Source organism: Odocoileus virginianus, chromosome 7, assembly GCF_023699985.2.
Source record: "Odocoileus virginianus isolate 20LAN1187 ecotype Illinois chromosome 7, Ovbor_1.2, whole genome shotgun sequence".
In the NCBI taxonomy this organism is placed as follows: Eukaryota; Metazoa; Chordata; class Mammalia; order Artiodactyla; family Cervidae; genus Odocoileus; species Odocoileus virginianus.
The window spans coordinates 58587304-58608148 of record NC_069680.1 but is presented as its reverse complement, the minus strand read 5'-3'; the positions used below and the strand labels follow the sequence as shown (position 1 = coordinate 58608148).

Sequence of the window (20845 nt, the reverse complement as noted above, 5' to 3'; positions counted from 1 at the left end):
AAATAATGAGTCATGTATATTTCCTGAAGATTTACTGTGTTCCGTTCCTTATTTTCAGCACTTCTGATGCCTTAGCTCTGTTTCTGCAACAATACTGATAAGAACAGTACTATTAAATACTCCTTTTTTACAGTTGGGATGATTGAGACCCAGGGAGATCAAATAACGTGTCCAGGTTCACACAATAAGTGGTGGATCTACGATTCAAATTCAGCCAGTCTGAATCTGCAGCTTAGTCTACTAGACATGATGCTAGTAGACACACTAGTATCCTTCAACACACTAGTATCCTTCCTATTCAGGTAAAACTCTAATATGTCAAGAAATATAAATCAATTAATAGAATGATTACAGTTTTTGGAAAGTGCCTTTGTTGTTTTCCCCATTCTTGAGATTGGTAATTTATGTTCTTTTTAGTTACTGCTTTAGCTGGAGTCGTATCAATCTTTTGAATTTTCTCCATTGTCTGTTTTTTATTTTGTTAATTTCTGTTTCTAAGTACAAATATTGCTGATAAAGTAGAGTGATCTTTGTAAAAATATAATCAGGCAGGGGCTTCCCTGGTAGCTTAATGGCGAAGAGCCTGCCTGCCACTTCAGGGGACATGGGTTCAGTCCTGGTCCAGGAGGATCTCACACGCCGTGGGACACCTAAGCCACAATTAACTGAGCCTGTGCCCTGGGGCCTGTGAGCCACAACTATGAGCCCATGAGCTGCAACTGTGGAAAGTCCCTGAGCACCTTGAGCTCGTGCTCTGCAACAAGAGAAACCACTGCAATGAGACCCAGGCACCGCAACTAGAGAGTATCCCCCACTTGCCGCAACTATAGAAAGCCTGTGTGCAGCAATGAAGATTCAGAGCCGCCATAAATACATAAACATAAATCCCTTAAAACAACAACATCAAAAACCCATAATCAGGCAATTTTATTCCTCTGCTGAAAACCTTCCAGGGCTTCCCATTGCATTTAGAATAAAAGACAAAATCATTACCATATCTTATACAGCCCTAAGTAAAGCCATCTGCCTTGTGTCGACTCCAGCCCTGCTGCTACTCACGGCATGTTGTGAGGAAGCTAGGCAGTCCCTGTAGAGGCTAGCCTCAACTTGCCAGCCATTTGAGTAAGGCATCTTCAAAGTCAATCACTCAGCTTCCTGATGATGCTTCATGGACAAAGAAAAGCTTTCCTCACACAATCCTGCCCAAAATGAAAATTCATAAGCTAAAAAAAATGGTTGTCTGGTGGTTCAGTGGCTAAGACTCCATGCTGCCAATGCAGGTGGCATGAGTTTGATCCCTGGTTGGGGAGCCAAGATCCCACATGCTGCACGGCTTGGCCAAAAGATTAAATAAATTTTAAAAATGATTTTTTTTTACATAGATTAGATAATCGTAGCAGGTATTCATGGAAAACCTACAGCTAGCATCATATTTAATGGTAAAATAGTAAATGTTCTCCCCCTGAGATCAGTAGAAGGCAAAGATGCCCAGTGTCAGAATTGCTGTTTAACCAGTGAACTTAAGTAAATGATGGAGAAGGAAATGGCAACCCACTCCAGTATTCTTACCTGGAAAGTTCCATGGACCGAGGAGCCTGGTAGGCTACAGTCCATGGGGTTGCAAAGAGTTGGACACGACTGAGCGCTTCACTTCACTTAAGTAAATGAAGTTAAAAACAAAGATCAGAGGAAGAAGTAGAACTTCCTCTATTTGTAGATGACCCGATTATTTACATAGAAAGTCTTAATGAATCTACTACTATGAACTTCTTGCAATTACTAGCAAGGTCTCAGGATATAAGGGAAATTTTAAAGACTGTATTTTTATATACTAGCAGGAAGCAATTGAAAAACAATCTCATTTAAAATAGCATAAAATATAAAATATTTAAATTTAATAAAACATTAATATACAAGATGTAAAATATTTAAATTTAATAAAATATTAATATACAAGAGTTTTACATTGATAATTACAAGATGTTGCTGAGAGACATTAAAGAAAATCTATATAAATGGAGAGATAAACCAGGTTGATGAGTTAGAGGTCTCTATATTTTAAAGAAATCAATTCTCAAATAGATTTTTAAGTCTAATGCAATCTCAATCATATTTTCAATAGGCTCTTTGTAGAAATTAGCAATTTTTATACTGTGTACAAATTTTTATACAATTCAGTTTTTATACAAACTCATTCTAAAGTTTGAATAAAAATTTAAAGGACCTAGAATGTCCAAAGCAATCTTTAAAAGAACAAAGTACCTGTCTGTATGACTTACTCTACAGCTGTAGTAATCATGACAATGGGGTGCAAACACAAGGATTGACAAACATCAGAAGAACAGAATTGAGAGCCAGAAATGTACCTGCACTTAATTTGATTTTTTTCTTCAACAAGGTGCCAGAACAATCCAGTGGGCGATGAGAAGTCTTTTCAGCAGGTGCTACTGGGAAAACTGGGTATGCACATGGTTCGGGGGAAGTGGAGTCGGGGGGAAACATGACTCATTCTCGACCTCATACCACACACAAAAATTAATTTGAGATGGATCACAGACCTAAATGAATAAAATGGTGAATTTCAAGAAGAAAACAGGAGAATATCTTTACTTCCCAGGAGTTGGCAAAGATTCCTTAGGTCACAGAAAATGAAAAGCATAGATGAAAAATGGATAACTCAGTCTCTATATAGATTAAAACTTATGCATAGCTAAAGCTCTTGTTACTGAACTGAACTTGGGTCTACTCACCTGTGCAGTAGAGCCACTGACAAACCATGTTGTGGTGAAGGAAATGGCCACATTTATTATAAGGTGCTAATACAAGAAGAACGGGTGGGTCTACTCTAATATCCCAAAGTCCCTGATAGCATTTCAGCAAAGCATGTCTTGATAATTTTAAATGAATAAACATGAATATGAAAGACAACTTTTTAAAAAAATTCATTGGAGAATAGTTGATTTACAATGTTGTGTTAGTTTGTGCTGTATAGCAAAGTAAATTAGTTTTACATATACCCACTTTTTAAGATTCTATTCTGATACGGGTCACTACAGAGTATTTGAGCAGAGTTCCCTCTGCTATACAATAGGTTCTTATTATCTATTTTTTCAACATTATCTATTTTACATATAGTAGATAAAGATTATTTTTGAGCTGGGTGATACCCTTATGAAGTATTTATTTTTTACTCATTTCTGTATATTTTAAATATTCCATTGCACATTATTTTTAAAGGTGGTTTTTAGTAGTGTATGTTAAAAAATTGATTTTTAATTCAAAAATTAAAAAATAAAAGTAAAAGTAAATAGGAGTTGAAATTAAATACAGCCTTGATAAAAATTTCTTTAAAGCTGGTTTCCTCAGGAAGGTGGCTAAGAGAGTAAGTTCCATCAAGGTCACATCTTCAGGATGGGAGGTGCTGGGTCACATTACAAGCCTGGAAGCTATCCAGTAACGATGCCAAACTCATGACAGAAGAGAATGCCCTAGAGAATATAAGGTGGCTCTAGTGGTAAAGAACTTGCATGCCAATGCAGTAGACTCAGGAGACAGGGGTTTGATCCCTAGGCTGGATGATCCCCTGGAGGAGGAAAATGGCAATCCACTTCAGTATTTTTGCCTGAAAAACTCCATGGACAAGAGGAACCTGGTAGGATACAGTCCACGGTGCCACAACGAGTTGGACACGACTGACACACACACACACACACACACACACACACACAATGTAAGAGTGCTTGGGATCCCACTGCACAAGTGGAGGGATTGTCAACGGATAGGAGGCATTACTGAAAAAAAAAAAATGGAAAAAGGTTATAAAACAGGGAACAGATAGATTTAGTCACGTAGATTTAGTTTGTAGATTTAGTCATGGCATGATGAGGAAGTTCTCATCTGACAGTTTCCATTTTCTCAACTGAGTTTTCCGGGGGGGGGGGGGGGGGAGGAGAGGTTTTCTTTTTTCCCAGAGTGAAAATTTCCAGATTTAAACAAGGGACGACTGAGTTTGGCCGACAGCAAATAGTTCATTCATTTTAAGTGCCTGTGTTGGACACATAGGTCGGCGAGTCTAGCGAAAGGGCGGAAGCATTTAGTATGGGCCAGATTACGAAGACTCCCAGTTTTCCAAACCCTAAGGCAAAGGGGCAAAGGCGGCGTCCGGTTCTCGGTTCCCCAGGTGCGACTCTCCACGACCTACTCACCTGGCGCTGGAGGAGAGGCCTGCGCATGTCTCTTGGGACCGCGGCTGGTCGGCGCATGCGCACGGCGCCTCGTGGATTCGCGCTCCTTTTCCCCGCCACCGTTGCCCCCGGGTTCCCCTGATTTTACTCGGCGGCAGTTTGCTATCTCGGCGGCCAGAATGGAGCGAGTGGACGAATTGGAGCTGCTAATGGAGAAGAGTTTCTGGCAGGAGGCTGAGCCGCCGGCGGAACTGTGAGCGGAGCGGGGGGTGGGCCTGGGAGTATAGCGGGAGATTTGAAAAGAAAGGAGCGGGAGGCCGCATCCATTCCTCCGCCGACCCGGGCTCCGAGCACAGTGACCGAGCTCGGGTCCCGGGCTGCCCAACGAGCTTCCGGAGCTGGGGTCCGCCTCGCAGCCTCTCTCTGGCGCCGAGCCCGAGCCAGAGCTTGAATACTTTTCCTCCTCCAGAGGTTCATTCTTAACCTCTTTCCTAAATCTGGGGGGTCTCAGCCACCTTACATGTCTTCAGGGAAGGCAATTGCAACTGCTAGATCCTTTTCTTGAAGTTTAGATGGAGAAAGTTATTCAGGAAGAAGTCTGTACTCTCAAGTCGGCTTAAGTGATTGGGGAAACTTGACCCGCAAGCATAGTGTAGAATTTCTGTCAGTGGTTATGATAATGAGGCTAATTATGGTTGACGGATCTTTGCGCTTTGGGTTTTGATCAGCAATACCTTTTGGGAGATCCTTAAATCATCACAGCTGACTTTGGGAAATCCATGGCCCGTGGGTTGGTGGGGTAGGTGAATGAAGCGGTTACAAAATAATTGTGAAATTGACTTGCCCATTAGAAATAAGAAATTTCTGAATTATTCTATAAAGAATGGTTAATGTGACAGGTATTAAGCTTGCTTTCTCTACAAAGCATGAGCTAGTTGATCCCCAGTGGAATTTTATAGGATTTCCTGCATTAAATTGAACTAAATTTCTAAGTACTCTCCTAATTGAAATCTTAATATAATAATGAAACTCACAGTAGGACTTCCATCAAACCACCCATACTACATTTTCCCATAACAGACATCTTTTATGTTCAAAAGGATAGTGTCCTAGACATTTCCTTTTACTTGTACTTTGGGAAGGCTTGCACCAGTGGTAGAAATTTGTTGTTTGATATTTTTCAATTTATCACTAGCCCTCATAATCATAGTCCCAAAGAACTCCTCATAGAGCTTATATTTTGAAAAACCCACATCATGAACGTTTTAAATGGCATTCCTTCTGGGAAGTGGGGCTTTCCTGGTGGCTCAGAAGGTAAAGCATCTGCCTGCAATGCGGGAGACCTGGGTTCCATCCCTTGGTGGGGAAGATCCCCTGGAGAAGGAAATGGCAACCCACTCCAGTACTCTTGCCTGGAAAACCCCATGGATGGAGGAGCCTGGTAGGCTACAGTCCATAGGGTCGCAAACAGTCCGACCTGACTGAGCGACTTCACTTTCTTTCAGTTTCTGGGAAGTTGGTTTTTTTTTTCTCTAATAGGAATTCTGCTATGCCCTTGCTCTCTTAATTTTTACATCTTTAGCCAGTGATCATTGTGATAAGCTTTCCAGAAGAAACCCAGCAGGTTGGTTTGTAGATACAGGAGATTGGATGGCTGCTTCTTTCATGCTTGTGCTGCAGCAGTTTTCTATGTGTTATGCTTTAGATTTCAGGAGAAGAAGGTGGAAGCTTCCTTTTCTAAGATAGTTCTGAGCCGAGGAATGGATAACCGGTACCTGGTATTAACAGTCAATGTTGTACGGAGTGAAGAAGGAAACCATGAAAAGCACCTAACCATCACTGCTTCCCAGTCACTAGAATATAAAGAACTGTGTATCCTTAGGAATGATTGGTAATTTTTGTGTGACTTTGAGCAATGATGTGACAGAAGCTTAAGGGTACTGTCTTAAAAACTGTCATGTGGGCTTGTGTGGATGTTGCAATAATTTAATTGTTAATAAAGAGAATAGATATGAACTCAGATTAAATCTGCAAAAATAGTGCATCTCGGGTCCCTTATTCCAAAACTTGATTTTCATTGTCATTTGAAAATCAAGTGCAAGGGGACTTATTAAATTACTACTTCCTATTTCCCAGTACTTTCTGGGATTGCAGCTCAAAACTCGTTTAGTTCTCACTAAGGGCAAAATTAGTTGTAAGAACATCCTTAGACTCTAGATTTCGCTACTCAAGCAATATATGGTATGTGAGGGGTGAGGGGGAGGTGCAGAGGTGAAGGTCTGACTTTGTCTAGGCTGCAAGTTTGATGGTTTGAACTAGATAAAAATGATTTTTTTCTTGGTATATTGGGTTTGGCATCATGCCTCAGGACTTACAGATAAGTTTTACAGAATGAGAGAATCATTAAGAATGAGAGAATTAGTATTATAACAACCTCATCCATACTTGGAGCTATATGTTACACTATTAATAATTTGATAGTTTTTGCAGTAGATGATGCAAGACCCCAAAATTTAGAAATTATTTCTTTACATAAAATATTCACTTATTTTTAAAGCCCCTTAACGTGTTTAAATGTAGGAATCTAAATTTTGTGTACCTTATTTTTAGGTGCTCTGTACCAGTAGAGCCAGGGGACATCATTCATTTGGAGGGAGACTGCATATCCGATACTTGGATAATAGATGAAGATTTTGGATATTTGATTCTATATCCCGACATGCTGATTTCTGGCACGAGCATAGCCAGTAGTATTCGATGCATGAGAAGAGCTGTCCTGAGTGAAACATTCAGGGTGAATAATATTAACAGCCAGTGTTTCTACAGTGTCTTAAGAGTTTACAGAGCACTTTTACACTCTTATTTAATCCTCCTAACAATCTTGTGAACTGGATGGCACTAATTAGCTGCATTTTACATTTTATAGACAAGAAACATCAGGCTCAGAGAAGCAAAGTGACTTGTCCAGAGTTACTGTAGCTAGTAAATGACAAGGCTAGGATTCAAGGCTGGTACCCTAAGAATCCTTTGAATCTTATTTAACATTTAATAAAATAAGTAATTCTAATAATAAGAAATAAATAATTTAAGTGATAAAATTTTTAATTTAATACATCTGGGTATTTCCAAACTTGGCTTATGTGATTCTCAGTAAAAGTAAATATGACAGTCTCTTTTAAAGATATTATAATGGAAAATTTCAAACATACACAAAGAGATGGTTCTTATAAACTCCCATGTACACATTTTGTTGTTATCAAAGATTGCGTTTTGCAAAACTAGTTTGCAAATTAAAGCTGAGGATTTAAAAAACATGTAAGCACAATATCTTTATCATATCTGATAAAATTACCAGTAATTCCTTAAGTTAATCTAATTCTCAGTTTCTCTCTTAATGTCTTTTGTCAAAAATATCTTTTTATTCAGTTTGTTAGAATCAATATGCAAATTAGGTCTTTGTATTGTATTTGGTTGATATATCTCATAGTTTCTTTAATCTGTATTCTGCTTTTCACCCACTCCCTTTCAATGCCATTAGTTTTTTAAAAACTTGGGTTTTTAATTGTTAAGTTTTTTTTCTTTCTCCTAGGGTATTCTTTATACAGTTTGTATGTATATAGAAAATAAAAAAGTCCAGCTAAGCAAGAAGAGAAAAAGGAGGAAAAATACCTAAGTAGATTTTCTAATAGTCTTAGTTATCACTTATTTGTAGCTTTTTTTAAATTGGTTGTTTTTTTCAGCTGTTTTGTGTGTGGGGGGGTTACTATTAACTTCTGTTTTAACTGCATATTATAAAGCAGACCTGAATACCTTAATCTTTTAAAACCTTATTTTGAAATAATTTTAGGCTCACGTAGAACTTAAAAAATTAGTACAGGGATTTCCTCTGTAAGTTAATTTTTAAAATTACTGATGGGTGTTTTGGTGGACTTAATCTTGTTTTTTGATAGTTTCAAGGGGAAGATCCAGGCTAATAAAACAGTTAATTGAAAAATAGTTTTTGAGTGTCAAGAACTTGTCAAAATCTCTGCTGTAGGGAATTCCCTGGTGGTCCAGTGGTTAGGACTCGGCACTTTCACTGCTGGGGCCTGGGTTCAGCCCCGGGTTGGGGAACTAAGACCCCACAGCTCTCAGTGCCACCAAAAAATATCTCTGCTGTGAGTTTATTTTGTTTTGAGTATTTTACTCACATGAATTTATAAGCTATGCCTTTATTGATTATTCTATGTGGGTTTATTGTAAAGTGAAATTAGAGACTTCACTTTCATATAAAGTGAAAATATGTTAAATATTAATATTTTAGAATATATTGAAATTTTTCCACATAGGTTATTTTTAATTCTTTCAAAATGGAAATACAGTGATTTGAAAAATATCTTACTCATAATATAATTCAGGTAATTCTAAATTTAAGAAAGTGAAAGTCACCTGTAATTTCACTCACCAGAAAAGAATTGTTTAATATTTTGGCATTTGTCTCACCAGTGCACTTTGGCTGTGCTAGTTCAACAGGTTAGGTAGTAAATATAGGATCATGTCCATTGATATGTTGTGAAATAAAATATTTGTCTGACTTTTTTTTTTGATAGAGCTCTGATTCAGCCACACGCCAAATGCTGATTGGTACGGTTCTTCATGAAGTATTTCAAAAAGCAATAAGTGATAGTTTTGCCCCAGAAAAGCTACAAGAACTTGCTTCTCAAACTGTTCAAGAAATAAGGCATCTGAAGGAAATGTAAGTATTTAGGAGAGGAACTCTAGATAGAGTTTTGTTATATAACTTCTTCCCTGGCATCTGTAAGGTATTTGGCTCTTAGACTATTACTAGAATGCAGATTTCAGGGTTGTCGTATCCCACCGCAATTCTGTGAAGAGCTTCTGAAATTGCAGAACAGGAATTCTTTGGCTAAAAATATCTAAATTTTCTCTGTATGCATAATAGGCTCCATAGCTGCACTCAGAGAATGTGAACTTTTTGTTTTACTTCTAGAAACATTGTGACATCCTGAAAATTGTATTGGGTTGGGAATCAGATGAACCTCCTTTCAGATTCTAGCTTTGCCAGGTTTATGACTGAACAAGTTACTGAAAGATTCTGAAAAGGGTGATGATACCTGTTTTGCACACTTTCTGTGACAGTGGAGATAATATACCCACAAATGGCTAATCTTTGGTATCTTATGTGTGACTACCTGCAGAGGGATTGGCATATTCCGTCTTTGTTTCCTCCTATACTTATTGCAGTTCATCTTTTTTTCACAGAAGTGTTTTTATTAGTGGTGATTTTGCTTTCCAGACTAGTTGACATAAACCTACTTCTCCTGGTTGTAATTCTGTTTATTTCATTGTTTAAATAGGAAAAATGTGTTCCATAATTCCATACCAATTTACTAATACATACAACCTATTGACCTATTGTCTTTTTAAAAAAGATTTCTTTATATTTTGGCTGTGGTGGCGTGTCTCTTCGTTGCTGCACTTGGGCTTTCTCTAGTTGCAGTGAGTGGGGGCTACCCTTCATTGCAGTTCATGGGCGTCTCATTGTGGTGGCTTTTCTCTTGTTTTGGAGCACAGGCTGTTGGCATGCAGGCTTCAATAGTTGCAGTGCTTGGGCTCAGTTGTTGTGACCCATGGGCTCCAGAGCTTGTGCTCAGTAGTGGCACACAGGCTCTGTTGCCCTGTAGCATGTGGGATCGGAGAAGGCAATGGCACCCCACCCCAGTACTCTTGCCTGGAAACTCCCATGGACAGAGGAGCCTAGTAGACAGCAGTCCATGGGGTCGCTAAGAGTCGGCCACGACTGAGTGACTTCACTTTCCCTTTTCACATTCACGCATTGGAGAAGGAAATGGCAACCCACTCCTATATTCTTGCCTGGAGAATCCCAGGGACGGGGGAGCCCGGTGGGCTCGGACACGACTGAAGGGACGCAGCAGCAGCAGCAGCAGCACGTGGGATCTTCCTGGACCAGGCGTCAAACCATTGCGTTGCAAGGCAGATTCTTTTTTTTTTCTTTTGTTTTTTAATTTTATTGAAGTATAATTGATTTACAATATTGTGTTAATTTCTGCATAGCTAAGTGATTCAGTTATACATACATGTATATATTCTTTTTCATATTCTTTTCAGTTGTGGTTTATTACAGGATATTGAGTATAGTTCCCTGTGCTATAAAGTTGGATCTTGTTTATCCATGCTAAATGTAATAGTTTGCATCTACTAACCCCAAACTCCCAGTCCATCCCTCCTCTTTCCCTCTTCTCCTTGATAATCCCAAGTCTGTTATCTATGTCTGTGAGTCTGTTTTGTATGTGCATGCTCAGTTGTGTCCAACTCTTTGCAACCCCAGGAACTGCAGCCCACCAGGTTCCTCTGTCCATGGGAATTTCCAGGCAAGAATACTGGAGTGGGTTGCCATTTCCTACTCCAGCAAGGCAGATTCTTAGCCAATGGACCACCAGGGAAGCCCCAACCTATTGTCTTAAAAATGTTTTAAAGAGGACTTCCCTGATGGTCCAGTGGTTAAGAATCCACCTTCTGATGCAGGGGATGTGGTGGGTTTGATCAATTTTGTCCAATAATGTTCTTTGAAGTGTTTTTTTCCCCTCTAGGACAGGATCCAGTCTGAGAACATTTTTTAAAAAAATATTTATCCATTAATTTATTTGGCTGTGCCAGGTCTTAGTAGTATCATGCAGGATCTTTAGTTGTGGCATGTGGGATATAGTTCCCTCACCAGGGGACAAACCTGAGCCCCTTACATGGGGAGTCTTAGCTGTTGGACCGCTAGGGAAGTCCCCTGGTCTGGGTACATTTAAAGTTTTTATATATACTGTCAGATTGCTCTACATAGGCATTGTCCTGTTTCTTTCTTTCATTTTTTCCTGTTATGAGATGTCAGAAAGTGTGTGTTAGTTGTTCAGTCGGGTCTGACTCTTTGTGACCCCATGGACGGTAACCTGCCAGGCTCCTCTGTCCATGGAATTCTCCAGGCAAGAATACTGGAGTGGATTGCCATTTCTTTCTCCAGGGGATCTTTCCAGCTTCAGGGATTGAACCTGGGTTGCCTTCATTGTGGACAGATTTTTTACTATCTTAGCCACCAGGGAAGCCCACTGGGATATCATTGACGTATAATATTGTATTAATTTAGGGTGTGCAACGTAAAGATTTAATATGTGTGTATATTTCAAAATTCATTTTTCATTTCTGTAGGCAGTATATTGGTCCTTGTTTCCCCCACATCCTCACCTATATCATCTTTTAACCTCTGGAAGGTGCCAGATTTTAAACAGTCATTTTCAAACAAATAGCTTTTGCCTTGTGTGGGCTGATTGTGTTTCTGTAGGTCATTTGGGGCACTTTGGTGTTAGCAATTGCTCCCTGGTTGAGATATTTCAGTCTTGCCTTCAACCTGAAGTTGGTTTTGTGCTTAGGCCAAGCTATCTTGGCAGAGCTAGGGTCGCTAATTCTGTCTTTCCTGCTGAACTGGCTCTCCTAGAGGACTGATAGGGCTCTGCTCTGTTAGTTCTGGCAAGCCAGAGTTAGCAGAAACCTAGGAAAGAGGGAGCTTATTAAATTTGATAGTAGAAATGTTGCAGAGTTATATGGTTAATCTGCAGTGTTCTGGAGTCTCAGAGTTTGATGAATATGTTATTATGGTGCTTTCTTTAGAAGGTGAGAAAAATGGTAAGGTTTGTCATTTGAGAGGAATGTGCAGAGTATTGGTGGTTATGTTAGTACCCAGGTGAACTCAGGCCTGCAAGGAGAAAATAATGCCAGTAAATTTTAAAAACACACTGTGAAAGTGAAAGTCACTCAGTTTTGTCCGACTCTTTGGGACCCCATGGACTGTATAGTCCATGGAATTCTTCAGGCCAGAATACTGGAGTGGGTAGCCTTTCCCTTCTCCAGAGGATCTTCCCAACCCAGGAATCAAACCAGGTCTCCCACATTGAGGGCAGATTCTTTACCAGCTGAGCCGCAAGGGAAGCCCAAGAATACTGGAGTGGGTAGCCTATCCCTTCTCCGGCGGATCTTCCCGACCCAGGAATCGAACTGGGGTCTCCCGCATTGCAGGCAGATTCTTTACCAACTGAGCTATGAGGGAAGTCTCAAAACACAGTGTAGAGGGAGCATAAGGGCTAAGAACTTAAATTCCTAAGCTGGAGCTGTGTGTCCTCTGGAAGTAACTTCTGAGCTTCAGTTTCCTCAGTTCTAAGGAGGGATGACGATAGTTAGTATCTCATAGAGAGATAACAAGGGTTGAAAGTGTTCATGTAGATCATCTAGAATAGTGCCTGGCCTAAAGTCAGCACTATATGAGTATTCAGTGTTACCATCTTCATATCTTGTTGAATTCTTGTCATACACCAAGTACTTTACATAGGCTGTTTTTCTTGATCCTCAAACTAATTTGTGTGGTAGTTGTCATCTCACCTTAGAGATGAGGAAACTGAGGCTTGGTTAACAATGAATGGCTCAGGGCTTCCCTGGTGGCTCAGTGGGAAATGACCCACTTGCCAGCGCAGGAGACACAGCTTTGATCCCTGGTCTGGGCAGACATGCTGTAGTGCAGCTAAGCTTGTGTACCGCATCTGTTGAGCTTGTGCTCTGGAGTCCGGGATGCACAACCACTGAGCCCGAGTGCCGCAGCTGCTGAAGCCTGTGCGCGCTCGAGCCTGTGTCTGCAACATGAGAAGCCACCACGAAGAGAAGCCTGCACATTGCACCTGGATAGTAGCCCCCGCTTGCTGCAACTAGAGAAAAGCTTGCACTGCAGCAAAGATCCAGCACAGCCAAAAATAAATAAATAAAATTATTTTTAAAAAGAGAGAAACAATGACTGGCCCAAAGTTATACATCTAGTAAAGATGTGTAAATAAAGAGTTAGGATTCAAACCTAAGTGTGATCTGACACAGAAACATGTGTGCTGTTAATATTCTGGAGTAATTATTAAGGTTGTGATGCTTAAATATAAAGATGGAGCTGGGAAGACCATCCAGGGAAGGTGATAGCAATTCTCAGAACTTTTTGGTCTCAGGACCCTGTTAACACTAAAATATTATTGAGGACCCTTAGAACTTTTGTTTATGAAGGTTATATCTATAGATAATTACTGTGTTAGAAATGAAAGCTGAGGCAGTTTGAAAATATTTGTTGATTAATTCTAAAATAACAGCCCATGCTGTTTTACATTTTGGCAAATGTTTTAATTTTATAACTTAATACTAGATAACTGGTTTCTTATATCTGCTTCTGCATTCTCTGTATTGCTATATTGTGTGTGTGTGTGTGTGTGAATTCAGACATCTCCACTGTGTACTCAGGAGAGAACAAGAGCAAAAAGGCAAATAATGTTGTAGAATTATTATGACACAGTTTTGACCTTGCAGGCACCCTGAAAAACTGAGACTAGATTCTGTTAGTCTTTCCTGACTTTTGACCCAAGAAGTTAGTAGCCCTACAGATTGTCTTTTGATCTAGTAAGGCTGATGTTCCATTTCTGTTCCTTTGGCCTTTTTTCCTCTTTTACATTTCTACTTTCCATTGCTGGGCTTCAGGACCAACAATTGTGGTTTCTTTTTTTACCCCTGAAGTGTAACTGGGACCTATTAGACTTGAGATGGTAGGAGTTGGAGCAAATATAAAATTTGATGTCATGTCACTGTTACTTGGATTTTTTGTGTGTATGTGGTAAAATACACATAGCATTAAAAAATCATAATCTTTTATTTCTTACTTTTGGCCATGTGGCATTCAGGATCTTAGTTCCCCTGCAGTGGAAGCACAGAGTCTTTACCACTGGACCACCAGGGAAATCCCCAAAATCACAGTCTTAACCACTTTTGAGGGTATAGTTTAGTGTCATTAGTACATTGACATTGTGTAAACGTTACCATTGTCCACTTCCAGAACTTTTTTGTCTTTCCGAACTGAAACCTTACATCTGTTGAACAACTCCTCACTTCCCCCAGTCCCTGGCAGTCACCATCCTTTCTATCTCTATGAATTTGACTAGTACAGGTACCTCATGTTAAGTGGTCATGCAGTATTTTTTCTTTTGTTATTGGCTTATTCAGTATAATGGCAAGTTTCACATATGTTGTAACATGTATCAGAATTTCCTTCCTTTCCAAGGCTAAATAATATTCCATTGTATCACATTTAATTTATTTTTTCAGTTGTTGCTGGGTGCTTGGGTTGCTTATATGAATGTTTTTGTCCTTGTTTACTTTTTTCATATTTAAAATTTCTTATTTTGACAGGTACCGCCTAAAATTGAATCAAGATGAAATAAAACAAGAAGTAGAGGAGTATCTTCCTTCATTTTCTAAATGGGCTAGAGATTTCATGCATAAACATACTTCAACTGACTTCCCTCAGATGCAGCTCTCTCTGTAAGAAACTGATTTTTGTGTATATGGTGTTTATGTGTTTAGTCCAGGATTTTATTCAGGATGTTGAATTAAAGCTTTTTAGAGGTCAAGTTGAACTTACCAGGTGGTGCACTAGTAAAGTATCTGCCTGCCAATGCAGGAGACACAAGAGATGTGGGTTCGATCCCTGGGTTGGGAAGATCCCCTGGAGTAGGAAATGGCAACCCACTCCAGTATTCTTGCCTGGAAAATTCCTTGGACAGAGGAATCTGGTGAGCTATAGCCCATGGGGTCACAAAGAGTCATATACTACTGATCGACTGAGCACACACACAGATCAAGTCATGAATACTGGCCTTTTTGTTTGCTTACTTTATAAATTACAGTCCTGAGTATCTTTCTCAGACCAAAAAAAATAATCTAATGAATAGAAAATTCTATTTTCATTTTAATAAAATTTGTAATTTTTGAATGTAGGTATGGTTTTTTTAAAATAAAATTTTCAGTTTGTAAATATTTGGGGTTGTTTCTTAATATCACATATATTTCTCTGTATTCCTGTCATGTGTGGACTGTCTCATGTTGATTGCCGTGAATTTGTACTTTATGTTTAAATACTGTGTTTAGCCATTCAATACTGTTTGGCTTTTGGTTGGTTTCTTTTACTTCTTTTCCTGCTTAAAGTAGTAGCATTGGTAAAAATTTGTAGGTAGTCCTTTTTTCTTCCCACTGTTTGCCCATTTGGCAAATATTTATTATATGCCTAATGTGTGCCAAGTAGTGATCCAGGTACTGGGATCGCAGTAGTGGAAAAAATAAAACAGCCACTGACTTCATGGTGCTTCTGTACTACTGAGCAAGTGAACAAGCAAGGTGTCAGATCATCATAAGTGTAATGTAGAATAATGGGGAGGGTAAGGAAAAGGAGTTGAAGGGACGTACTTCCGTAGCATGATCATGAGAGGCCTCTAATAAGGTAATGTTGAGTAGGAACCTGAAGAAAATGAAGGAGGGAGCCATGCAGCTATTTCTCCGAAGAGCACTCCAGGCAGTAGCCCTGTGACTAAGGCACCCCGCCAGAATGGCTGGACAGAGTGAGGTGGAAGAGGCGGTAGGACAAGCAGCTGTCCTGGGGTCTCGGCAGCCTTGCGGGACCTTGGCCGCCGTTCTGATTCCATGGCCAGATGTGATTTGGCTACCATGGGAAGCCTTTGCAGGGTTTGCGCAGAGGGTTTTGATATCATTTCTTTCTTTCTTTTTTAAAAATAGGCACTGTTTTATTTTTCTTTAGTCATAACTTCCTTTTGGATCAATACTCTTCATCTTTTCTCAATATTCTGAATATTTTATATCATGACGTTTTGTGATCTGAACTTGTTTTAAGATTTTTGAGTCAGAAATCTTGGGAACAGTGAGGTCTTTGGACCAATATGTTTTCTCAAGTTCTCTGTGGTTCAAAGGACAGACTGAGCCTGGTTGTGAATCCCAGTTTTGCCGCAGTTTTGCTGTGTAACTTTAGGCAGGTTCCTTTACTTCGCTCTGCTAGTTTCTATATTGATCTGATTTACTTTCAAAAGGATCAGTCTGGTTGCTCTTTTAAGACTATGTTGTAGGATAAGGGCAGAGGTTGTGAGACCAAGGAGGTTCTTGAAGGAATCCAAAATAGAGATGGTGGCTCAGACCAGAGTGAGAGTTGTGGAAGTGATGAGTGTCACTTGGAGTATAGTCAGATTTTCAGGGTAGGGGTGATAGATTTTGGATTGGGTGCAAGGTATGAGGGAAAGACAAGTCATGGTGATTCTGGAGGAGCAAACATGATGAGTGGGGTCAAGAGAGGATGGTAGAAGAGAATTTGGAATCAGGGGGTGTAGACTGCTGTACTGACAGGTTGTCGTTTAAAAGGGTATGTAGAAATGGAATGTTAGCCAGAGGCTTATGTGGGGTGAAGAGAGTTTTGTTTTTGTTTTAAAGTTGGGAGATACAGGACATTATATGCCAATGAGAAGAATTCCATAGAGGGCAGCATTATCCTTAGAGCTGTGTCATTGAGTAGAAGAGGGGGAATGAGTACACAAGTTGAGAAGTGGACCTTATGGAGACAGTTATTTCTGTATATTGAAACCTCGGAACTGGACTACTTTATCCAAGGTACTTGGAAAATGTACAACCTTTTACATATGGCTAGAATTCTTTGAGAATTTTTTAAATCATTTTAGAAGGTTGCCAGCAATGTTTCAATGTTTTGTGTCTTCTGGTAGGATTTTATTTATTCATATTTATTATAATTATTTGTAGTTGAGTGACTTTCAGTATATTCATAGAGTTGTACAACCATCACCACAATCAGTTTGTCAATAGGAACTTTGATATGTATTTAAAAAGTACTTAGTGGTTGTGTTCATTTTGGCAGTACCATACAGAGAAATATGAATGATACAGAGAAGATTATCATGGCCCCTATACAAGGATGGGGCTTCTCTTGTGGCTCAGCTGGTAAAGAATCCGCCTGCAATGCGGGAGACCTAGGTTTGATCCCTGGGTTAGGAAGATCCCCTGGAGAAGGGAGAGGCTACCAACTCCACTCTTCTGGCCTGGAACATTCCACAGACTGTATGAAAGATCCCCTGGAGAAGGGAGAGGCTACCAACTCCACTCTTCTGGCCTGGAACATTCCACGGACTGTATGAAAGATCCCCTGGAGAAGGGAGAGGCTACCAACTCCACTCTTCTGGCCTGGAACATTCCATGGACTGTATAGTCCATGGGGTCACAAAGAGTCGGACACGACTGAGCAACTTTCACTTTACTTTATACAAGGATGACACACACATTCATAAAGCATTCCATATTTTTATAAAGAATGCATATCACTTTGTTGTATACCTGAGACTAACACATTTTAAATCAACTATATATCAGTTAGAAAAAACACATAGTGGTTAAAAAAAATCTAAGGCTTAGCTTGCTGTTAGAATTGCGTTTATTTGTCACATTCTTTACTTTTGTTGTGGTCGTAAATTTACAAACCAGGTACTTACCTGAAAAAAAAAAAGAAAAAAAAAGTAGAGTAAATTGGTTAATGTTTCTTGTTTTTATTTTCTTAAAGCATTTATTTACTATTTAATTTTTGGCTGTGCTGGGTCTTTGTTGCTGCAGAGAGCATGTGCCACTCACTGGTTGTGGTGCGTGGGCTTCTTAAATTGCGATGACTTCTCTTATTGCTGAGCTCAGCCCCTGGAGCCCAGGGTCAATAGCTGTGGCACATGGGCTTAGTTGCTCTGGGACATGTGGGATCTTGCTGGATCAGGGATCGAATCTGTGTCTCCTGCACTGCAAGGCAATTTATTTACCACTGAACCACCAGGGATGCCCCTCTTGTAGTGTTTTTAAAAATGAATTTATAAATGCTTTGTTTTTTGTTTCTTTGGAGCAGATTGCTATGTCTTGAACAGGGGATGACTCTTGGTGCATCAGTCTTCACTATGATAATCTGCTAAGTGTTTATTAAACAGTCATTCTTTTCCTGGTTCCTTGCTTTGTTTTGTAGTATTTCTGTCATTTTGGTCTCTTGATTTTCTGTAATAATTACAAACTTAACTTTGTTTTCCATCATTCCTCACTATTTCTTTCTAGTTGTTTTACCTTCCCTCCCTCCCTTTCTTTCCTTCCTTATTAGAGTCATTCCTTTGTTTTTGAGCCATTTGAATTTTCTTGAGATTTAGAATTGTGGATATCCATTTTTATGGTTGTTTTAGGTATTAGCTTTTCTGTCACTGTTATTTTAGCATTTTGTTCACATGTTTTTTCTTCTGGCTAACATTTTTGCAGTGCCAATAAGCTGCCATTTTCCTCATAGTGTTATGGACTTATCTATTCAGCAGACACGTATTATGTGCTGTATCTGTGCCCCAGATGGTTCTAGATATTACAGGGAGACTAAAGCCCTCCACGAACTCAGTGTATTGGTGGTAGCTGAAAACATAGAAGTGGAGGGGGATTTCTGAGGGAGAACAGCAATCTGCTGAGGGCAGCAGAAGAGGCATAGAGTCCTGGGAAGTAACCATGTATAAGCACACAGGGAGAGGACTTCCCTGGAGGTCCAGTGGCTAAGATTCTGTGCTCCTAATGTGGGGGGCCTGGGTTCTATCCCTGGTCAGGGAACTAGATCCCACGAGCTCCGACTAAGACCTGGTGAAGCAGATAAAGATAATAAATTAATTTTAGAAGAAAAGGACATAAGGAAAGAGTAGAATTCATCAAAGGAGGCTTAGGGTGGACCCTCGAGGGATTTGGTAGCTTAGAAGCAGCGTGTCATGGAAGCTTAGGAAAGTTTGGGATTCCAAATCGTCTTTGATCTGAAAGGGATTTTGTGATTAAGTCTTAGATTTCCAGTAAGCAAAGTGAGGTGGTGTGAAAAAATGGTGGTAGAGCGAAGTCCAGAATAAGGAATTTCTTGATTCCCAGCTTGGTATTCTCATCTCTGTGTCTTGGTACAAGGCTCTTCTTTGTTTCAGTTATTTCTGATAGGGTTTTACGTGCCTGTCTATGAAGCAGGCGCTTCTCTGTACTTAAACTTGCATCATTTCCCCAGCAGTTTATAGCTAGTCTTTAAAAAAGAAAAAAGAAAAAAAAAGTCTTTAGGCTTTAGAGCAGAGAACAAGACCTTAAGCTGTTTAAAGAGAGAACCTTTCTTCTTTATCTTCATGACATTATATTCTCTGCCAGGTGGTTCTCAAAGGAGTTTTACAACATTATGTTGATGAAAAGAATAGTAGTTAAGTATAAAGTACTGTCATTTGTTCTGCAGATCTAAGTCTAACACCATATTGCTTCTTTTTCTAGAGGAATGAAATTTTAGTAGCAACATTAAGTTTCATTATCCATCTTCTATTAAACACATGGGCTTCTCAGGAGGCTCCGTGGTGAAGAAACCACCTGCCAGACAGTGCAGGAGATGTGGGTGCGATCCCTGGGTGAGGAAGACCCCCTGGAGAAGGAAACGGCAACCCACTCCAGTGTTCTCACCTGGGAAGCCCCATGAACAGGGGAACCTGGCGGGTTATAGTCCATAGGATTGCATATGACACTTGATGTTTAATAAAGCTTGCTTTATTTTAGAGACATATATTTAAGTGTGTTGTGATCAGATAACTTCTAGTGAGAAAAAAAACATTAGTATTTAAGGAATCCAATAAGTTGTGACTTCCTTGAGTTCTTTTTTTTTCCAATTTTTTTTTTTTTTTTTTTAGTTCTACCAGTTTATTGCTACCAACCCATCTCCTTCCACCCTCATGCACACATGCTCAGTCATGTAATCCCATGTAATCCCAGAGGAGTCAGCCTGCCAGACTCCTCTGTCCGTGGATTTTTCCAAGCAAGAATACTGGAGTGGGTTGCCATTTCCTTCTCCACCCTGAATTCTTTTATTGTCCTCTTCTGAGATTGCAGAACTATACATGTATCCTTGGAGATTATATTTGAAGCATCCTGAAACAGTTTTTAAAAAATTATTGAAAATAGCGCTCTTTTTCTTGGAATATTTTCTGATTTATTAAGAAATAGCTGCTTGGGACTTCCCTGGTGATTCAGTGGTTAAGTCTGTACTCCCACAGCAGGCAGCACGGGTCCGACCCCTGGCACGGGGAACTAAGATCTCACATCCAGCATGGCAAAGCCAAAAAGTAAGCAAATAAAAAAAAACGACCTATGAAATTAGTAAAACAAGTCAACTAAATCATGTATTCTGAGAGCAGAATTCTTACAGTTTTTAAATCTTGATTTTTATATGATATAAAATGTTTTATTACTAGAAATTTTATCCTTTTCATTTATCCATTTCATTTCCATTAGGTTTAGTATTCAGTTCAGTCACTCAGTCGTGTCCGACTCTTTGTGACCCCATGGACTGCAGCACGCCAGGCCTCCCTGTCCATCACCAACTGCCAGATTTTATTCAAACTCATGTCCATTTTACTAAATCTAATTCCATTAGACTTAGTTTTTTATACGACTTTGAGTATAAAATAGGATTAATAAAAGATTGCTCTTATCTGGCTTTATTTCTGCAGAATCATTTCCTGCTCTGAAAATGAGTAAATGTTAGATAAGGGTACAGGAGACTTTAAAAGTTATTTTCATCTCTTCTGATTCCTTTGACATTCATAAATTCATTTTTTTCTCCTTCCTGTGCTCTTGGCTTTTTTAACAGTTATGATATTAAAATCAGAACCTCTTTGTAATACTAAAAAAAATGTTGAATATTAGTATTGATAGTAGCAGAG

The 20845-nt window shown here is 39.5% G+C and overlaps 1 protein-coding gene across 6 annotated transcripts in view; it reads left to right on the top strand.

The window, feature by feature from the left end:
- Positions 1-4281: 4281 nt before the first annotated feature.
- Positions 4282-20845, top strand: part of DNA2 (DNA replication helicase/nuclease 2) — a 38508-nt gene continuing 21944 nt past the window's right edge. For 4 of the 6 annotated variants that reach the window (XR_002309227.2, XM_020869896.2, XM_070470735.1 and 1 more), the window contains exons 1-5: positions 4282-4437; positions 5890-6075; positions 6795-6978; positions 8774-8919; positions 14454-14585. Coding sequence is in view for 5 of the 6 variants with exons in the window: in XM_020869896.2 (XP_020725555.2) it covers positions 4364-4437; positions 5890-6075; positions 6795-6978; positions 8774-8919; positions 14454-14585 (722 nt within the window). In the remaining variant the exon portion in view is untranslated. The remainder of the gene's footprint in view (positions 4438-5889; positions 6076-6794; positions 6979-8773; positions 8920-14453; positions 14586-20845) is intronic. The other 2 variants (XM_070470736.1, XM_070470737.1) reach the window with 2 other exon arrangements.